Source organism: Cyprinus carpio, chromosome B24 (assembly GCF_018340385.1).
Source record: "Cyprinus carpio isolate SPL01 chromosome B24, ASM1834038v1, whole genome shotgun sequence".
Taxonomy (NCBI): domain Eukaryota; kingdom Metazoa; phylum Chordata; class Actinopteri; order Cypriniformes; family Cyprinidae; genus Cyprinus; species Cyprinus carpio.
This window is the reverse complement of record NC_056620.1, coordinates 9595035-9614863: the sequence shown is the minus strand read 5'-3', so window position 1 is coordinate 9614863 and position 19829 is coordinate 9595035. Positions and strand designations below refer to the sequence as shown.

The 19829-nt window shown below is 36.0% G+C and overlaps 2 protein-coding genes across 2 annotated transcripts; one reads left to right on the top strand and one right to left on the bottom strand.

Annotated features, from left to right (window-relative positions):
* The first annotated feature begins 47 nt into the window (after positions 1-47).
* ipo4 (importin 4) lies at positions 48-14496 on the top strand. The gene is made up of 30 exons (XM_042751852.1): positions 48-402; positions 621-707; positions 783-862; positions 951-992; positions 1223-1352; positions 1920-2099; positions 2180-2245; positions 2459-2560; positions 2637-2720; positions 4293-4442; positions 4543-4596; positions 4719-4828; positions 4907-5015; positions 5121-5250; positions 5757-5870; positions 5948-6061; positions 6161-6284; positions 6979-7090; positions 7172-7293; positions 7376-7453; positions 8198-8255; positions 8353-8458; positions 9834-10027; positions 10699-10749; positions 10865-10990; positions 11731-11957; positions 12040-12172; positions 13625-13729; positions 13827-13896; positions 13986-14496. Exons 1-30 carry the CDS (start codon positions 334-336, stop codon positions 14114-14116), a joined length of 3258 nt encoding a protein of 1085 aa, XP_042607786.1. The 5' UTR covers positions 48-333; the 3' UTR covers positions 14117-14496.
* A 132-nt stretch (positions 14497-14628) lies between these two features.
* Positions 14629-17710, bottom strand: si:ch211-196f5.2 (uncharacterized protein LOC556372 homolog). Its single transcript, XM_019117853.2, has 3 exons — positions 17239-17710; positions 16923-17152; positions 14629-15245 (listed from the first exon to the last, which is right to left on the bottom strand). Exons 1-3 carry the CDS (start codon positions 17529-17531, stop codon positions 15133-15135), a joined length of 636 nt encoding a protein of 211 aa, XP_018973398.1. The 5' UTR covers positions 17532-17710; the 3' UTR covers positions 14629-15132.
* Between the last annotated feature and the right edge of the window lie 2119 nt (positions 17711-19829).

Below are 19829 nucleotides of genomic sequence, written 5' to 3'. Positions count from 1 at the left end.
AAAGCTGGCGCTGTTGTTATAGTAGGGCTCATAGATTTTTTTTATTGGGATGTGGCCCCTTTAACATCCAACTCATGCGGCATTTTCTCCTTCTATCCCGCGTGGTAACTTTAGGAAGTCTCTTCATAAACGCTCGTGTGTATATGAAGAATATTTCTCCATGATAGTTTATATGTTAGACAGACATCGGTAAAGTTTTATGAGATTCATCTGATCCAAATCTGATCTGAACACTGTCAGCTTGTCAGTTGCCTGTCACCAGCTTTGGTCTTCTGGCCGGTGTAACGTTAGTTCATTTGATAATTTTGAATAAATAACGGTTTAACGGTGAAAATGATGTCAGAAGAGCTCGAGCGCATCCTGGCGCGGCTGACAGAGCCGGACAACGCTGTTATTCAGCAGGTAACGTTAGATTACATGGAACTGCCATCCTGATATATTTGATGCATTTCATATTGATTATGTGAGTAAGACGTTTTCAGCTTATAGCTGTAAGGAAAAGTGTAATTAATACGTGACTTTTCTAGCCAGCATTAGCACGCGTGGAGCTTTTGGGTTGAGTGTTTGTTTTATTGTATTTTCATAATTTCTACGCCCGTGAATGTAATGTCTCTTATCAGGCCACAGCTGAGCTGAAACAGGCATTTAAAGACCCAGCTATCATCCCTGCTTTATGTGCGGTTATGACCGGATCCCAGAACCCACAGGTATTGTCTTTCATTTCAGCCTTTAGGTTAGTTCTCATAGTCCTATATATTTAAAGCCTATAATTCTTGCTTCAGGTCCGTCAGTCGGCTGCAGTAATGCTCAGGATGAGAGTCAGAAAACACTGGAAGAAAATCAGTCCAGACCACAGAGAAAGGTTTGGGAATTTTTACTTAAATAAAGCATAATTTCATCTACTTTTCTGCTGTACACTTTCTAATTTTGTTTTCATCCCGCTCCCTCAGTCTGAAGGCAGTGGTGCTGCAGGCTTTACAAAATGAAACGGAGTAAGTCTGACTGTGCATGTGGTACAGTGATAACATAATAATAATATAAACCATGATCATCGGACTGAATGATGACTATTTACATTTGCACTGTACTCCTAATGTAGAATACTATGTTCCTTAGAGTTACACTAACTATTGCAATACCTGAGATTACTAATAAACCATGGTATAAGGTATGCATTTTGCTGCAGGTTTTAAAGATTTTTTTATTTATTTCTATTTCTCAGACACACAGTTCGCCACTCTCTCTCTCAGCTGTGTGCCGTCCTGGTGAAGCATGAGACCCCAGACCGCTGGCCTGCTCTTCTAGCCCTATTAAACCAGTCTACTAAAAGCAATAACCCACAGGATAGACAGGTAACCCTGGTTAACTTGTTACAAGAAATAGTGTACAAGGTTTTTACACGATACTTCTAAGAATACCATACTGCCATATCAAAAAACTCTGTATTTTTTAAACATTTCGTTAGTGACCAAAAAGACTAATAATATTTATTAATAATGAATTTATTTTCTAACTAAATGTATTTTAGTTGTAAATTCATTATGATTTACCATTTTAAAAATGAATACATTTCTAGTAAATATATTAATATATATATATAATTACATAAATTATAATAAATGCATCAATATAACATATTTTTATATGCATTATTGTGTATGTAGCCATTTATTATTATTAGAAAAAAATAATTAGAAGAAAATTATTAATAAAAAACAAAACAAAAATATGAATAAATTTAAAACTCTTCAAACAAAATAAAAAAAATTGTAGTAAGTAAAAAGACCCTGTGATTTTTTTTTTTTTTTTTTTTTTTTTTTTTTTTTTTTTTAAGTGAATGAGCACATGATTGAGATCATTATTATTTTTTTCATTATTACACAGTCTGTTCTCACATATCTACTTTAAATTCTGTTCAGGTGGGTCTTTTATTGCTTAGCAAAGTGGTTGGATCAAACCCGGAGCCCTTTAAACCCCACTACAAGCAGCTTCTCCAGCTGTTTGGGACTGTTCTCCTAGACCTAAACAATCCCACAGCTCTCTACTACTGCATCCTCACTCTTACCGCCATCACGGCCTACACCGGCACAGAGGAGATGGTCTGTTATGCTTCTTTTGACTGATTTAGTGTTTAATTACACAGCAGGCATGTTCAAAATGTTGTTTTTCTCTCTTCCAGAACCTGATGCGATCTCTGATCCCCAAACTGCTCATTGCTCTTAAGCACCTCATTCAGGCAGACCAGGTGAGGACACTTTGATACAGGCTTGCTGTGTTTGTATGCTAATGCTCCAATCACTGTTTTTATTACGTTCCTCAATGATGTGCTAAGCACTGTGAGAGTTGCACCGCTTGATTGATCTATTTGCCTGTATGAGTCTTTATGATTTAAGTGGCTCAACGGCTTTGGCCATCTTTTTATCCCATAAGTTCTAATGTGTGGTTTTTGTTCTGTTAAGACCAAGCCAGTGAGGCGATGGAAGTTTTTGATGAGCTGATGGAAAGCGAGGTGTCCATTGTTGTCCCACACATTGCTGAGATTGTCCGTTTTTGCCTGGAGGTTTGTTTACACATCTTAATAGTGCTTATGTTGATTTGGAGTTATTGTGTAATAAGATTTATTTTGTTTCTTCTAGATCAGTGCTGACGTCTCCCTTAGTGATTCTCTGCGTGTAAAGGCTCTGTCATGTATCGCTGTTCTCATCAGACTTAAAAGCAAGGTAACTGTATTTCCTTACCTTGGTTTTTCCTTCTAAAGCACAGAACTATATCAATGGAATTTGCCTGTTCATATGTAAAACAAATGATTTGGTTTCACCTTTTGTTTTATCTGCTTTTATTTTTTGCTTTCTTTTTTTTATTAAAAAAAAAAACAGTGTGCATGTAAGTTAAAATCAGTATAATTAGGTCTACAATTAATTTATCATTTATTTATTGATTATAATTGTAAATATATATTTTTTATAAACCAATTAAAAATGAATACATTTAGATATAATATAATATATATATATATATATATATATATATATATATATATATATATATATATATATATATATATATATATATATATATATATATATTACAATATATGTATTATAGCGTTATGTCAATATGTTACTTTTATATGTGTTAATGCATATGGTTATTATAAAATGATAACCCATCTATGAAGAGGTGCTTTTTGAAAAAGAACGTTTAAATCTCTAAAAATAAAAACTTTGCATGGTCTTCATACTACATGTAAACATTTGTCAAAGTAAATGAATAGGGTTAAAATTTCAGATTTCGGTTTTATTTGTTTTTTATCTTATTAGAAATTTTTTTTTTTTTTACTTCTGTTTAAGCACACAAACCTGTCTGCCTTTTAAAGCCGCGTTCAGACTGCACGATTTTAGCCCAGTTTTTGGCTCGCCGACAGGTTTTGAGAAATCGCCGACACATGCCCGAAATCACAGGCAAATCGTTGCTCGTTCACGCGAGTGACAATCACGCAGTGTGAATGAGCAAAGACGCGATCTGAGAGAATCGCCGACGAGTCACAGACGCCCCTGAGATATTTGGCATGCTAAATATCTGGACCTGTCGGCGATTCAAAATCATGCTGTGTGAAAAGTGTTCTGACTGAAAACTACGTCGGCGATGACTGACAGCCAATGAGAGAGCAAGATACAGAGCAGCGGGGAGTTCGGGGAGGAGTTATATACCACAATATCAGCAAGCATGGCTTCATTTCAGAAAAAGCCTTCTTCTCGGTCTATGTGGACCCAAGAAATGGAAGAAAAATTAGTAGAAATTTGGCAGGAGCACCCATGTCTGTTTGACGTTTCATCTGAGCTAGCCCAGTCTCACGTGAGAACTCCGGTCTTGCATGCTTGATATCGCGTTGTTTCCCTTGTCACATCTCGCGTGTGTTTTGGTTGTGAAACGTAGTTTGCATGCCAGACAGAGTTGTCGGCGATTCTTCCTATTGTAAAGTCATGCAGTGTGAAACCTTCTGTCGCCGATCCATCGTGCAGTGTGAACACAGCAGCGACTGAATGCTGGCCGAGATAGTCATGCAGTGTGAAAAGAACAGTGACCCGACTACTTTGAAAATCGTGCAGTCTGAACTCGGCTTAAGTTGCCTAAAATCAGAGGATATCAGATTAGAGCTGGAGATTCAGGACTTGCCTTTTTTGTCTGTGGGGGTCCATAAGTCATGCCATCTGAGACTATGCAATTACCATACACAAGATGATTTAAATTATCACTACTAATAAACACTTGTCTTTTTTTATCTTCTAAAGGCTGTATTAAAACATAAACTCCTACAGCCGATCCTGCAAGTAGTGTTTCCTATCTTGAGTGCAGCGCCCCCTCCTGGAGAAGAGGACCCAGAGGATGAGGAAAATGACACTGAGGGCGACAGTGAGAATCCCAAGCACTTTGCTGTTCAGGTTGATCTCTTCACCTGCTTTACTGCTTTCACTTATTCTTCCTGTACCCATCTCACCCTCTCTCAATCTAATATATGATATGATATTTGTTCCCCTGCAGGTCATTGACACCATGGCTCTTCATATGCCACCTGAAAAACTCTTTAACCAGCTGGTTAGTTAACAAAAACACATTCTATGGATTGGCCATAATAGGAAAATAGACTGAAACATTCCAGTGGCCCATGATATTTAAATATCTCATGTTTACGAATCTGTGTTTTTTGCATCCTGCAGTTGCCTTTCACTCAGGCTTGTTTGTCAAGTGAGAATCCATATGAGCGTAAGGGAGGTCTCATGTGTATGGCTGTGCTGGCCGAGGGCTGTGCAGATCACATCCGCACCAAGTAGGCTTTTCTCTACAATTTCCAAACGCATGAACGAACAGCCTGTCCAATGCTTGATCTTTGTGTATGTGTGTTTAGGATGTTGTCATCCATGCTTCAGACAGTGTGTCGCAGTCTGTCGGACAATAACCAGGTGGTCCGTAGTGCTGCACTCTTTGCCCTCGGACAGTTTTCTGAACACCTGCAGGTCAGACTGAAATGTCAAGACTTTTTTTCTCTCAATATTTTATGCCTTTTATGATTATTCAATAGTTTGCTTTGAGTTTAAAATTGGTTGTTGTGTCTCTTATAGCCAGATGTCAGTAAATTCCATGCTGAGCTGATGCCATTGTTGCATGGATACTTGTCTGCAGTGAATCAGACCAAAATCGGACACATGACAAAGGCCTTCTATGCCTTGGAGAACTTCTTAGAGAACTTGGGTTAGAATGCAGACACAATAAATGTGTACCTTTTTATTAAAAAATTGTAATAATATTGCTTTATCAATACTATTTATTTTTAGTTCATAATATTTATTGTTTATAATATCATTTTGTTGTTATTATTTAGTTTTTAAGCTACCACTCTTTTTTGCTCCTTTTGAATTTTTCAGGGTTATTATCGTTATCATAAAAAAAAAAGTTGAAGTTGAATTAAAACAACTAAACAAAATAAAAACTATGTAGACATTTAATTTTTCTAAAAAAATAAATAAAAAAAAGACAAAAAAACTCAAACTAAAACGTAAAAAAAATATATATATATATATATATATATATATATATATATATATATATATATATATATAATAGTGTATATATATATATATATATATAATAGTGTATGTATATATATATATATGTATATATATATATGTATATATATATATATTAGTATATTGTGTGTGTATCATACTAAAATAACTCAGCACTCTTCTCATGATCAGGTCCAGAAATTGAGCCCTATCTTCCCACTCTAATGGAAACCATGTTGTCAGCCCTTAACAATGCAGAAAACCTTAAGCTCAAAGAGCTTGCCGTCAGTGCAATTGGAGCAATCGGTAACATCCTCCTTTCATTAACACAGCATTTTGTAATGTTATGGTTATGCTCAGACTTACGAGTCTCTCTTTGTCAGCTAATGCAGCGAAGGAGATGCTAGTGCCTTACTTTCCTCCAATTATTGAGAGTCTGAAGGGATTCCTGACAGACACGAGTGAGGAGATGAGGACTCTGCAGACGCAGGCACTAGGTAAGAAAACAATGATCCAACATCTTCCACACATCATGCATATGGAGGCATATAGCCTTATCTAATCTAATAATTTGCCTTTCTCTGTATCTCTCGTAGACACACTTTCAGTGTTGGCCCGTACTGTTGGGAAGGAAGTGTTTAGTCCGTTGGCAGCGGAGTGTGTGCAGTTAGGTTTGAACCTCACTGATGCAGTGGATGATCCAGACCTGCGGCGCTGCACGTATGACTTTACATATGTATACATATGCAGAGACAACGTAAAAAGGGAGGGAGACTGAATAGTTAAGAAAGAGTAATGGAAATATCGTACAACTTAATTTGTTGGCTGTATTAAATGGAAGCTCTGTGTTTCAGTTAAGAGCACATGCATGTTTTATAGATCAACCTTAAAAATTCTGCTCTGTTTTATTTGCTTAACTGTTTTTGTTTTATTTACTTATTTGTTTTTATTTCTTTTATATTTTTATTTGTTTTTTTTGTTTTCTAAAAGCATGATTTGAGTTTAAATTATGATGATCATTGTTGTCAGATTAGTATGCACAATCATGTTTGACGGATCAAACAAATGTTTATTTATTTGCTTGCTTATTTATAGTTAGTTTTTATTTATTTATTTTGTTTTTATTAAGTTTCTGTTTGTTTATTTAAGCATGATTTGAGTTTAAATTACGATCATTGCATGCATGCATGTTTGATGGATCAAACAAATTATTATTTATTTGCTTGCTTGCTTTTATTTATTTATAGCTAGTTTTTATTTGGATTAAAATTTTATAAGTTTAAATTATGATACCATTGTTGTCAGATTGCTATCATTATTACTATTTTTATTTATTTATACAGATGCATGAAGTTTTTAAATATTGAGGCTACATTTTAAACTGATTGCATTTAGAATTTCTCTCTCATTCCAGGTATAGCTTATTCTCTGCTGTATCTGATGTGAGTCCTGACTGTCTGGCCCCTCACCTCCCTCCCATCACCACAGTGATGCTGCTGTCACTCAGATCCACAGAGGGTGTGACGGTCAGTGAGGACTTTTTTATTAGATCTTCTGTGCACCACCAAACATTTACAAGTGTTATAGTATTCTTGTCTACTTCACAGGCTCATCTGGATGAAGATAAACAGTTTGTGCTCCTGGATGATGACGATGCTGAAGGTGAAGAGGGCGATGTTGATTTGGATGAAGAGTCTGAGACTGAGGTTGATGATAGAGATGTTGCAGGGTACGTCTCTGTCTCTTTCATCCTGTCTCTTTCGTTTTCTTTTATGTAAGAGCACTAATCAGGATTCTGTCCATTCTCTTAGATTCAGTGTGGAAAATGCATACATAGATGAGAAAGAAGATGCTTGTGATGCTTTGGGTGAGATCGCCTTTAACACAGGGTAATGAGCTATATTTTATATACTACACAAACGTTCTTGTGTTTGAAGCTTATGTTCGGTAAATATACGCTACGTGCAAAAGTCTGGGGTCAGTCAGATTTTTATTTATTTTACATTACATCGATCAAAAAGGATAATAAAGACATTTATAGAGTTACAAAAGATTCTTTCTTAAATAAATGCTGTTGTTTTGAACTTTTTATTCATCAAAGAATCCTGAAAAATGTATAATGGTTTCCACTAACATATTAAGCAGCACTACTGTTTTAAAAATCAATAATAATAAGAAATGTTTCTGGAGCATCAAATCAGCATATTAGAATGATTTTTGAAAGATCATATGACACAGAAGACTAAAGTAGTGGCTGTTGAAATAACATTACATTTTAAAGTATAATAAAATAGAAAACCGTTATTTTAAATTGTAATATTTCATAATGTTACTGTTTTGCTGTATTTTGGATCAAATAAATGCGGCCTTGGTGAACATAAGAGATTTCTTAAGCAAATATTTTATCTTGCAGACCCTAAACTTTTGTACAGTGATGTAATGCTTTGTTTCTATTGTCTGGTTTGACTGCATTAAAGACAACATTCACAACAAACACTATTTGAGGATATTATGTGGGCTTGATTTTAACTTTTAAAAAATTATTTGTTAATATCCCCCTACACACCGCCACCTTTCTGCCAAAACACAGTCTTTATAATCTAGCTGATTTTTGTCCTATTTTTCTCTCTCAGAGTGGCATTCCAGCCTTTCCTGGAGTCCAGCTTCCAGCAGGTTTATGAGCTCCACGATGTGAGTGACTGCTTCCGTGTGTGGTTTCCTGAGTGATTGTGTGTAATGCTGATGTGTTACTGATGTCTGTGCTCTTTTGTGAATGGGCATCCATCAGTTCCCACATGAGGATGTGAGGAGAGCTGCCTTTGGTGCCATGGGCCAGTTCTGCCGAGCTCAGCACAAAGTGTGGAAGGAAAACCCAACGGAGGCCAACCACCAGGGTACATTCACACCAACTGTACACAATAGGTCCGGGTGGGATGACAGCATAGCATGTGATAGTAGCAATGTGTCAGCTAGAAGAGATTCTGCTGTGCTGTTTATACCTCAGTGATATGTATAGTCTACACTTAGAACTGTTGCACATGCAGGTTTCCAGTAAAAATACCCCAGTTGATTATAACATGAGCTAGAAATGTCAATTTTCAGGATTATTTTCATAGATAATTTTCAGTTTTCATAAATAATCAATTGTGATTAGAAATTAACAATGAATGGATCAAATAAGTGTTAATGTTAACACCACAAAATGTTTAAGACTAAATCTCATGTTCTTTTAATTATAACTAAAAGTTATACAATACTGCTAAAAAATATGGGGTCAGCAAGATTTTTTTTTTTCACTGAAGACTGGAGTAATAGCTGCTGAAAACTGAGTTTTGCCATCACAGGAATAAATGACATTTTAAACTATATTAACATAGAAAACAATTATTTTAAAAGGTAATAATATTTCTCAATATTGCTGTTTATGCTGTATATATTTTTCCAAACCCAAACATCTGAACAGAAATGGTAACATTCTGATTTTAATAATTATAATACGCATTTTATTACTATTTAAGTGTGAGTACTGATATTTTCATTGTTCATTTCATTTTTTTTTTATGAATTTGCTTTGTTTTATTTGGATACATTTGTAATAATTTAATTTTACTATTAAGTTTTTATTTATATATATATATATATATATATATATATATATATATATATATATATTTATATTATATATATATATATATATTTATATTTATATTTATATATATATATATATATATTTAGGATATATTTAGGATATATTGTTTGACTGTCATTGGAATGAAATGTTATTTGGTTTGTGTCAATCAAATTTCCCAAAAAATGTGATGCATTAGGTAGATTATTTGCATTCCATGTAGTTTAATTTATGAAACATTTAGGAATTGAATTTCCAACTATTTTGTGCTAAATTTACTGTTATCATAACACGGCTTTGCTCAAAACACCCACCTCTATTACATATCTACATCTATCTGATTTTTCATTTGCACTCGTTTATATTCCCATCACTCTCTCTGCTTCCTTTTATCTATTCTGTCTCATTAGTGATGTCTTCTAGAAAGAATTAGGAGGAGCTTCATTTGACAAAAAGATTAACTTTCATTGATGCAGAGCGCCTCACGGCCCCGTCAGTCATTCATTCACTCCCTATCGTTTCCTTTCCACCCACTTCTTTAGTTAAATGAGCAGCATCCAGTGTGAATGTTAGAGGACTGGTTTTTAATTACTCTGAATCCTTTGATCAACTCCTGCATATTTCTCTTTATATCTCTCCAGCTCTGCATAAGCTGTTGCAGGTGGTTTTGCCTTGTTTTCTGGAGGCGGTGAGACAGGACAGAGAGAGACAGGTGGTGATGGGCATACTGGAGTCCATGAATGCTGTCATCAAATCCTGCCAGGGGGAAGCACTGCAGGCTCCAGGGATAGTGGCTGAAATAAGTAACGCCATCAAAGATGTACTGAAGAAAAAGGTAAGGATTTAATTTTAATACCCAGTTTTAGTATCAAGCCCCAAAATTAAAAGCTGTAAATTCCTTGTAATTTTTTGTCTGGACCAGCTGAGATGACATCATTTTAAATATAGTAATTGTGTGTTGTGAGAACCAAAAAATAATAGGCAAAGTGTGTAAAAGGCAGTTTAAAAAGATAATCCACCCCAAAATGAAAATTCTGTCATTTACAAAATCACATGATGTTACAATCCCTTTTTTTTTTTATTTTGAAAAATGTGGGTAACCGAACAGTTGATGGTCCCCGTTGACTTTCATGGTATGTTTTTTCCCCTTGCAATGGAAGTCAGTAGGGTCCATCAATTTTTTGGTTATTCATCAAAATATCTTCTTGTGTGTTCAACCGAAGAAAGAAATTCATACAGCTTTTGAGGGTGTGTAAGTGATGACAGAGTTTTCATTTATGGATGAACTGTCTCTTTAAAGACTGCATACAATTATCCTTTGAAAATCCTTTGAAGCCAAGCACAAGGCTTATAGTGTATCAAGAAAATTGGTATTGAATAATCAAATGCATTCAAGCAGCAGCTTATTCTCACTTCTTCGAGGTGTTATGTAAGTCTGCAGTCATAAGGGGGTGGATGGATGTTTCTTATGCTTGTGATCTTATTTTCTCTTTCTGTTTGGCTCAGACCGTGTGTCAGGATGTAGGTGGGGATGAAGCAGATGATGACGAGCAGCAGGTGTTTAAGATGATTTCACAGTTTTTATGATTTAGTCATAGTTCGCTGTCAGCAATGACACAATTAACCTAAAAAGACTGTGACCGATTGGAATAACTGAGCGTTTGTGTCTCAGGCGGAGTATGATGCCATGCTGCAGGAGTTTGCCGGTGAAGGGATTCCTGTTTTAGCCTCGGCTCTACCAGCTGAAACTTTCTACCCTCACCTCAATGACCTGCTGCCCCTCATCATGAGCAAAGCTGTGAGTCTCTCATTCACTGGTCACTGATGAAGAATGTACTTTAACACCTAAAGGCCTATTTAGATCAAGAGCATAATGACACACAACTTTCATATTAGAAGTGGTTTCTAACTTAAATTAAGGCAAAACACACTGCAGTCATGCTTTAATGCTAAACGAAACCTATTGCTGAAATTTAACCTATAGATAGATAATTAAAACCTTTAGTAATATTTTTGACTTGTTGCAAGGTGAGTTTTTCCTTTTCATTAGCCTCAATATTTAATCTTGTCAAATAGAATACATCTCTAGTATATGAATTTAGCATAAATTGAATTTATTTGAATGGACAACAGTGGCAATTTATTTGAAAGGCAAAATTCCAAAAACATATCTTACATACATTACAGTTCAACTGTATATATTACCGCCAAGATGTTTTTTACGTTTTTTTCTTTTTTCAAATTCTTTGTTGAATAGAAAGTCCAAAAGTACAGTGTTTAATTTGAAAAAGTAATGTTATATAACATTATAAATGTCACTTTTGATCAGTTTAATGCACCCTTGCTGAATAAAATTAATGATTTCTTAAAATCTTACTGACCAAAGTTTTCAACAGTAGTGTGTATATGTGTATTTTTGTTGTCTTCATGTTGTCTTCAATGGTAAAAATCAAAGTAATTTTTAATAAATTAAATGTGTTGCTATTGTAGCCTTGTATTTCATGAGCATTTCCATGGTTACTCTCCGCTGTTTTGTAGAAACCCTCATGCACAGAGGCAGACCGCTCCTTCTCCATTGGTACTATTGGAGAAACCCTGCACTCATTGGTGAGTGTTGCTGGAGGCAGGGCGGTTGCTGGCCGGCTGTCCAATCGGCTGCTGCCAGTGCTTGTGGCCGGAGTGAGGGACAGTGATGCAGAGGTGCGCAATAACAGTGTGTTTGCACTGGGAGCTCTAGCACAGGCTGCTGGACCCATCGTTGCCTCGTATCCTTTATAGATCCCTGTGTGTTTATGAGCCTGTTCTCTGATCTCCTTGACTCTGTGTACCTTAACTCCTGTGCTTCAGTGATTACCCAGTGATGCTCTCCCTTTTCTCCAACCTACTTTCTAAAGAATCTGACCCAAGAGTGATTGACAACCTCTGTGCTGCCCTGTGCAGGATGATCATGAGCCACATCGAGGGGGTTCCACTCGAGCAGGTTACTTCTATATTCATCTTTAAGAAATGGTTCAACACAAAAATTAAAATTTGCTGGAAATTGACCCACTCTCAGGCCATCCAAGATTGTTTTTGTTTTTTTCTCCACAACACATTTTGAAAAATTTTGTTTTATATCACTTGCTCACCAATGGATCCTCAGTGAAAAGATGGATGCAGTGAAAGGGTGCCATCATAAGTAGAGTCCAAACAGCCGATAGAAGCATCACAATAATCCAAAAGTAATCCAAATATATCCATGACTATCTTAATATTTTGTAAAGTAAAAAGCTTCATGTTTATAAGATGCAAATCCATGATTTTTGATGTTTTAACTTTAAACCCTCGCTTCTGACCAAAATCAAAAATAAAGCTTCCTCCAGTGAAAAAGTCTCACATCACATCAAAATCCACCAACATCTGTTTATCCGTGTATATACTTTATTTGAAATCTATTATGGGCAATACAGGTAAAGCTGCATAACAAATGTACCAACATCAATAACATAACAAACAATAACACAAGCTGTTTAGAGCCGTTTTGTACCGTTTTCATTTGTAAATGGTGCTTGATTGGTGCATATTTCTCTCCTGATTCAGACAAAATGACTGGAGAAAGCAATATTTTAAATAGACTTTTTTTTTTTTTAAGCTGGAATGGTTTTTGGTAGCAGTGGTTTGAAGTGAAAGATCACAGATACGATTTTCACTTCACATGACATTAGCTGATGAACTTGAGCTTTATCAGCTGTTTTAACTCTCATTCTGATGGCACCCATTCACTTCAGGGGATCCTTTGGTGAGCGAGTGATGTAATGAAGAAACAAACATTTTCAGCTAATTTTCATTTTTGGGTGAACTATTTCTTTAAGGTCCAATATACTCACACTATTTTTGCATTCATCGCTTGGGGGTAAAAAGAAGTTTGAAAACCAGAGCGGCGTTATACTGTTAGAAACATCCTGACACAGATCATGCAGCTGTGAGTGGTGTTTAGGTGAATATATAAATGTGTTGCACATTTTCCTCTCAATAACAAAATAAACACACAGCAAACATGACAGCAGTGAGAAAACAGCAGTTAAGAAAGCATCTGGTCATAGTGAAATAGATATATTTGCTCTTTAATTCAGCACTCCAGTAAAGTCACTTCATGTTTATTTATATATCAATAGATTTACAGTATTAAACAATATCAGTGCTGCTTTTCATTAGAACTTCAATTTCAGTTTATAAAGCAGCTCTCTGGTGTGTTAATGTTTTAATCATGTCTGACCTTAATGAGCTGAACAGAAGAGATTAACCGGAAATGTTCCATGTCAAACACCGCAGCAATGGTAGTTTGAAGGTGTTTAATGTACTGTTTGATGTATTGTTTAATATTTAATGTACTCTGTATTTATTAACAGTGGTATGTCAGGTCATAATACCCATTTTTACTCTTTTCTCTCAGGTCTTTCCTGCTCTCGTGGCTTGTCTCCCTCTGAAGGAGGACATGGAGGAAAACAAAACCATCTACAGCTGCCTGACCTTCCTCTACTCACACAACCCTGTGCTGGTACAAGCTCATTTTCACTCCCAGAATGCTTAGCTCACAGCACCACATTGAATTGTGAATCGTCAATGGAGTGACTGTGTTTTATTTCTCACTCCAGGTTGTTAGTCATCTCAAGCCAATAATATCTGCTGCTGCTCATCTGTTGGGCATGAAGGATGTTGATAATGGTAAGAAAGTGTTTATTTGATTGGGATATTTTTATTTTATATTTCAAATGACATTAATAGTTTATCATTTTTATATTTATTCTTTTTAGAAACACAAAACACCCTTCTCGTGCTGCTTAGAGGTCTAGCACAGCATCACACCAAGGAATTTGAGAGTGCGGTAATGTCACTTCCTGATGAACAGAGAAACAAAATGACCATGGCCGTCACTCAATCATAACACCCGCCCTTTATCTGAAGTATCCCTTACACAAGGCCTTCCACTCTTGTGAAAGCCAGCCAGATTGATAATAGATATTTTATTATATTAGAAATAGGCTGATTCAGTTCCCTCACTGGTGTTCCCAGCTTTCTGTATTGCAGCAGATACGTTGAGACTATATTCTCTTAATTTATTGCAGTGTTCACTTGCAGTGCCTTTTGTCACTTTTACTTTGTTTTACTGAGTTGTCTTTTCTCATTTATTATTTTTCTGCATGTCTCAATGAATCTTCTGCCTTCCTATCTGTATTGAATATTCCATGAAATTCTGGCTTAATATTCGAGTGTGAAGCTTTGAATTGTTCTTGCAGTTAAAGAAATATATTTCTATGAATTGTTCATTGTCGTTCCTGTATTTCTGATAAGCATGTTCTCTGAAAAGCCATGAATATGCTAAACGTATCCAGAATAAGTTTAGGAAATCACAGAGTTTCTGAAAAAGCACATTTTTATTATTATAGAAAAGTGCAGATTATAAGTACAGGGTTTTATGTTGCAGAATGGGTTTATTATTTTAACTCTTCATTGCCTCAGTAATGCACCCTTTTATGCATCAGCAAATTAAACCATGAAAAATGAAGTTTGGGGTCTGTAACAGTTTTTAGGTTTTAAAGACTGCATTTATAAAAAATAAAACTAGTTACTGACCCACAACTATTGAACGTTAGTTTAGTAATAAGTAATAAAAATGTATTTCATATAGAGATGCATTGTGTGTAGGTAAAGCTGTCCCTGATGAAATTTATGAAAATTCTAAAATACAAAAAACAGATTGAAATCTCATTTTGTAGAACAAAACAGACAAAACTTTAGTTATATTGTGACTTAAAATAAGTAAAACATATCCTTCAGTTACAGCAAAGCACATAGAATTAGACTGTTGTGCACCAGTTTAAAACGCCCAAAACCTGAAAGTGGCATCTGTGTCATCTGAGGGGTTAGATTGCTTTAGCCTAGCTGTCCAGCGTCTACCACTCATTCCTCGCATGGCAAGTCTCGTTTTTCTTCTGTCTTCTGCCATTTGGACTTGGACTTTGATACTGTGTCCAAAGCCAGAGTCATTTCCACCGGCTGGAGTTCATTTTCAGCTGTGGGGGAGGGAGGGAAACACAAGAATATTCTTTGCCATGTTTAGATAGGAAATTTTATTGCACATCAGATTTCCATGACAAATTCCACACACAAACCCGGAAGACTTTGAGGTTGGAAAAGAGGTATGTTTAGGGAGAGAGTGAACATCAAACGCTCAACACCCACAGGAGAGAGTGCTGAGCATGTGAATACCAAACACACTTACTCAGCAGCCGTGAGTGTTATGTTAGCTCACTTCACTGATCTGCAGATGTCATCTGTTAGCTAACTGTCAGGAATGGAGTGTTATAATACTGCAAGCCCTGACACTGTGCCTAATGCGAACTGACAGACTGAACAAAATGCTGATAAAATTCACTTCAAATGGACTGTAGTAATACCAGTTGTAATTAAGTGTGGAGATTAGGTATTTGTGCAATGAAACAAAGAAACAAAACAACAAAATCAAACCTTTAAATCTAATTTAATAATTTAACTCTTTCACTATTACTTGATTATTCAGTGTTAATGTTGATTTTTCAGTGTATATTTGGCAGGTTTCATGTGTGCTGAACTTCATTTCACAAAAAGATATTCTGAATTAAACTCTTATCCACATGCCAAAACAAATCAATCTGAGTAGCCAAAAGCCACTACAGAAACCATAATCTCAAAAAGCTTACGACTGCAAAATCCAACAGACACATTTTATTGGACTGCATATGCAGAAGTGTTATTTTACTATTACTTGTGTACTATTGTAGTATTTATTAATCATTTTAATTAGCTATTTATTTTTTGTAATTTTTCTTTTTTTTTAATTTAATAATTAGTTTTGATACTTTCTTTATTGCTATTTTTGTAATTTATTTTTTAGTAATTTTAGTACTTTTTTTAATAAAATAATTTAATTAAAAAATTTATTTAGTTAACTGTTTTGTACAAATGTTAATAAAATGAGGCCTATGGTTTAGTCTTAGTTAATATAATTAATATCAACATAATTTATGAATTTCTGGTGCAAAATTTCATAAAGGGAAAAACCCACAAATTTAGTTGAGTTTTAGTTAAAGGTGCTGTATGTAAGATTTTGACTCTACTAAAGCATAAAAATACCGTAATATGTTTGCAGATATTTAAGAATCATGCTTAGTTAACATACTTGTTTATCTGAAAAACAATGCTACAGTTAGTTATTCTCCTTTCAAAAATGTGCAGTCTGGGCCAGAATGTCCTTTGTTTTGGTTTTTGAAACCCGCCCACTGTCAGTTTACCCCATTGTATCTCAGCACACTGGGTTGCCAGTTGACGGAAAACAGCGGATTTCATTTCATTCATCATCAAGTGCGCTCGTTCTTGTTGGTGTCGTCAATCTGGCAACCTGCATCAAGTCTGAGGAGGAGGGGCCGATTAAAAAAAAAAAAAAAACCTTCTCCTATATTTTGAATTTGGACTGCAATACCTAGTTCAATCACTCTCAACAATACAAAAAACACCTAAACACCATTGCTTTACTTTACTGAATATAATTTTATTATTTTTTTTAATGAAAGAGTTTTATTTTTAGTTAACTATTATAAACCTTAAAAGTCTTGGCTTTAAATCAACTTCATCAGCTAATTTAATCCTGAAAAATGGTCAAATTGAAAGTTGTTTGCCAGTTAAATATTGTTTTAGCTCCTCTATGTCCCTACCTGGCTGTGTGTGTCTCCACGGGATGATGTCCACCCCGCTTTTGCAGAAGGAGCGATCGGTGTGGGACTCTGTGCTGTAGAGAACCTCCTGACACTGACGCTCTCCAGGGTGCTGCGCCTTCACACGCACCTCCAGAACGGTCACCTCCTTCTCCTTCAGCTTCCCGGACTTCCCCTTCACCCGGGTGCGCTTAGTGTCCACCCACACCACACGCTCCTTCACCGCTGATCTGGGTACACATGGACATATCAATACAATAAAGGAACATTTCACCCAAAATTGCATGTACAAATTCATCTGTAAATCTGAACTCACTCTTCGATGCCCAGGTCAGCGAGTGTGGTGTTCAAGAAAGGAAACGCCTGGTCAGGGCTGAGAACTTCAATGGGTAGGTGCACACACATGGGAACCGTCCAGTCCAACTCGGCTCGCTCCATTTTGTCATTGGTTGGGGAGTTTAAGGGTCCATCACCATTCACCTGTTTTTCCCGGGGCTTGACCCCATGCTGGACCTCTGGATCTTTGTCCTGGCCTGCCAGCTTGACACTGGTGTCTTTAACTGGCAGCTGTCGCTCCTCTTTGTTTTCTTTCCTGTCGTCTAGAATCATTGAGTTGTTTCCCTGATTCCTCCCTGATTAAAATGATAACCCTGATCTCCTCAAGTCAGCTGTTGTTTTCCAAATTTGAGATCCAGTTAAACCAGATGTAGACTCGAGTCTTCTCTCTGTGCTGTTGGATAAAGGTGGTGTGAGACACTGGGGAACATTCAGAAGTCCAGTGGAGATTTAAATGGTCTGTGTGAATGTGTGTAATGCGACGCCTAAGTTTTATTATTATTACACAGTCAGACGAATAACAATAACAACATGAACTTTATTTTTATTATTAAATCATCAAATCACCTTCCACCTCTCCAGTGTTTTTGTGGGCAACTTAAGTTTATTCTGTGAACCAACTAACTAGCTCTGTGAGGCTTGCTTAATGCCTCTTTCCCTTCGTGAAATGTTGCACCAAATTTTGCAATAAAAAATACAAAATAAAAAAACAATATTGGTTTTAAAGTTAGTACATAGCTAACAAGTAGTAGTAAGTAAACAACTTTGCACAGACTAAATAAATGAGGTTTCCCTTCATAAAAATGATATTAATGATATTATTTAACTAAAAAATAAAATTAATCATAACATTAAAAAAACAAAAACACAGCGTCTCCAATTCATCAACGAATTAAACCAACCTTTGCTCACACGACCAAAAATCTAACAACTCAACGTTTGTTTACAGGATCAAAAGAAGCAAAGTTTCCTTACTTTAGCAAAAGAAAACCAGTCTCCTCTTGGCTTATATCGAAATCCTCCGACATTCTTCTTTACAAATACTCGTTTTGTATATCTAATTAGTGACCATTGTTTTGTTTTGATCTCTCCACTGCGTTTCCACGTGCGTCACTTCCGAGTGGTGCATGCGCAAAGCTGTCCGGAGGAACTGCTTCTGTTTACAACAGTGAGCACAAGCTAGATTTAAGTGATTGTTATGTTTAAAATATGAATATTTTTCTTAGAAAAATGCATCGGTTGCTACAGGACACCTTTGTTCACCCCCCAGAGCCGTGTGAGAAGCTTTTTTTTTTTTTATGGAAGGGCGCTTTTTATTTCACATCTTTTGGACTGAAGCAATGCAACACCCGCTGACTGCAATTATAGATCTAAAAATAAAAAACAAAATTTTATATAAAACTGACTACACGAATCCAGTAGTAGTAGTATTATTAAAAATTGTAGGATGCCTCGGGGGTGAGTAAAACACAGCCTAATTTTCATTTTTGGGTGAACTAACCCTTTAAATGTCACAGATATTTCTATGTAAAGATACCAATGTTCTTACAAATTTTTTTTACACCAAACAGGTAAGTGCTGGAGTAACAAAAAGTATTGAATCATTCTATACTTGAAGGTCAAGAATTTTCTGCTTGGCAGTTTGCTGTCTCTGGAAGAGATTTATCTCAAGTGATCCTAACCCAGCTACATTCTAAGCATGTTTTGTTTTTTTCCCCCTGTCTGACAGGTGATTACTTGAAATGAGCGATTTACTGTGTGCTTACAGTTAAGTGCCACATTTTAATGCCTTCAGAAAACATGTCACCTCATAACTCTGCATGTTCATGGTCGTGTGGCACGAGTCTAAGTGTGGCCTCTGAACCTCTGTCCTCTTTTTCCAGTAATACAAGCTGTTCAGGATACGCAACATTCCATTATGCTGTGCTCACTAAGTTCTACAGTAAATATTAATCTAAATATAAATGTTGTGCTCTTGCCAACAATTAATTACACCCATTAATGTACATTCTGATTATGTGCATAATTGTGATATGAAATTCTTAATATCAATATGACAGGTAATATAAACAACTTATTGGGATTCCCTTGATCATGAGAAAGCCAAATATTAAACGATTTCTCACAGATCATCTGAAATTCCCAGCATCTGTGCTATGGGTTGGGATGGTGGTTGTCTGAGGACGGTGTGAAGCTGTTGTTGACCGTTCATAGTTTTACCGTGACTCCTCATCTGTATGCTAGCTATTGCTTAATCATATATGTCTGTTTTGCATACGTCACTCCTCATATTTTGTAATCAGTGCAGCACAGAGGTTGGCATGGGTTTTATTGTGTCCAGTGTGCTGCTCTGGTCCTCTGTCGTTGTTGCCGGCTGGTGTTACATTTGTGATAACTGCTTCACGGCTCTAGTTTAACAGCGTGAGGTAAGCCAGGCATGACATCATGACCTGTCTGAGATCACTGTCAACAAAGTTAATTGCTACAGTAGTTCTACTGGACTAAAACTGATAGGAGTAACTGAACTAGTTAAAACACCATAACTTGATCTTGAACTGACAGACATGATCA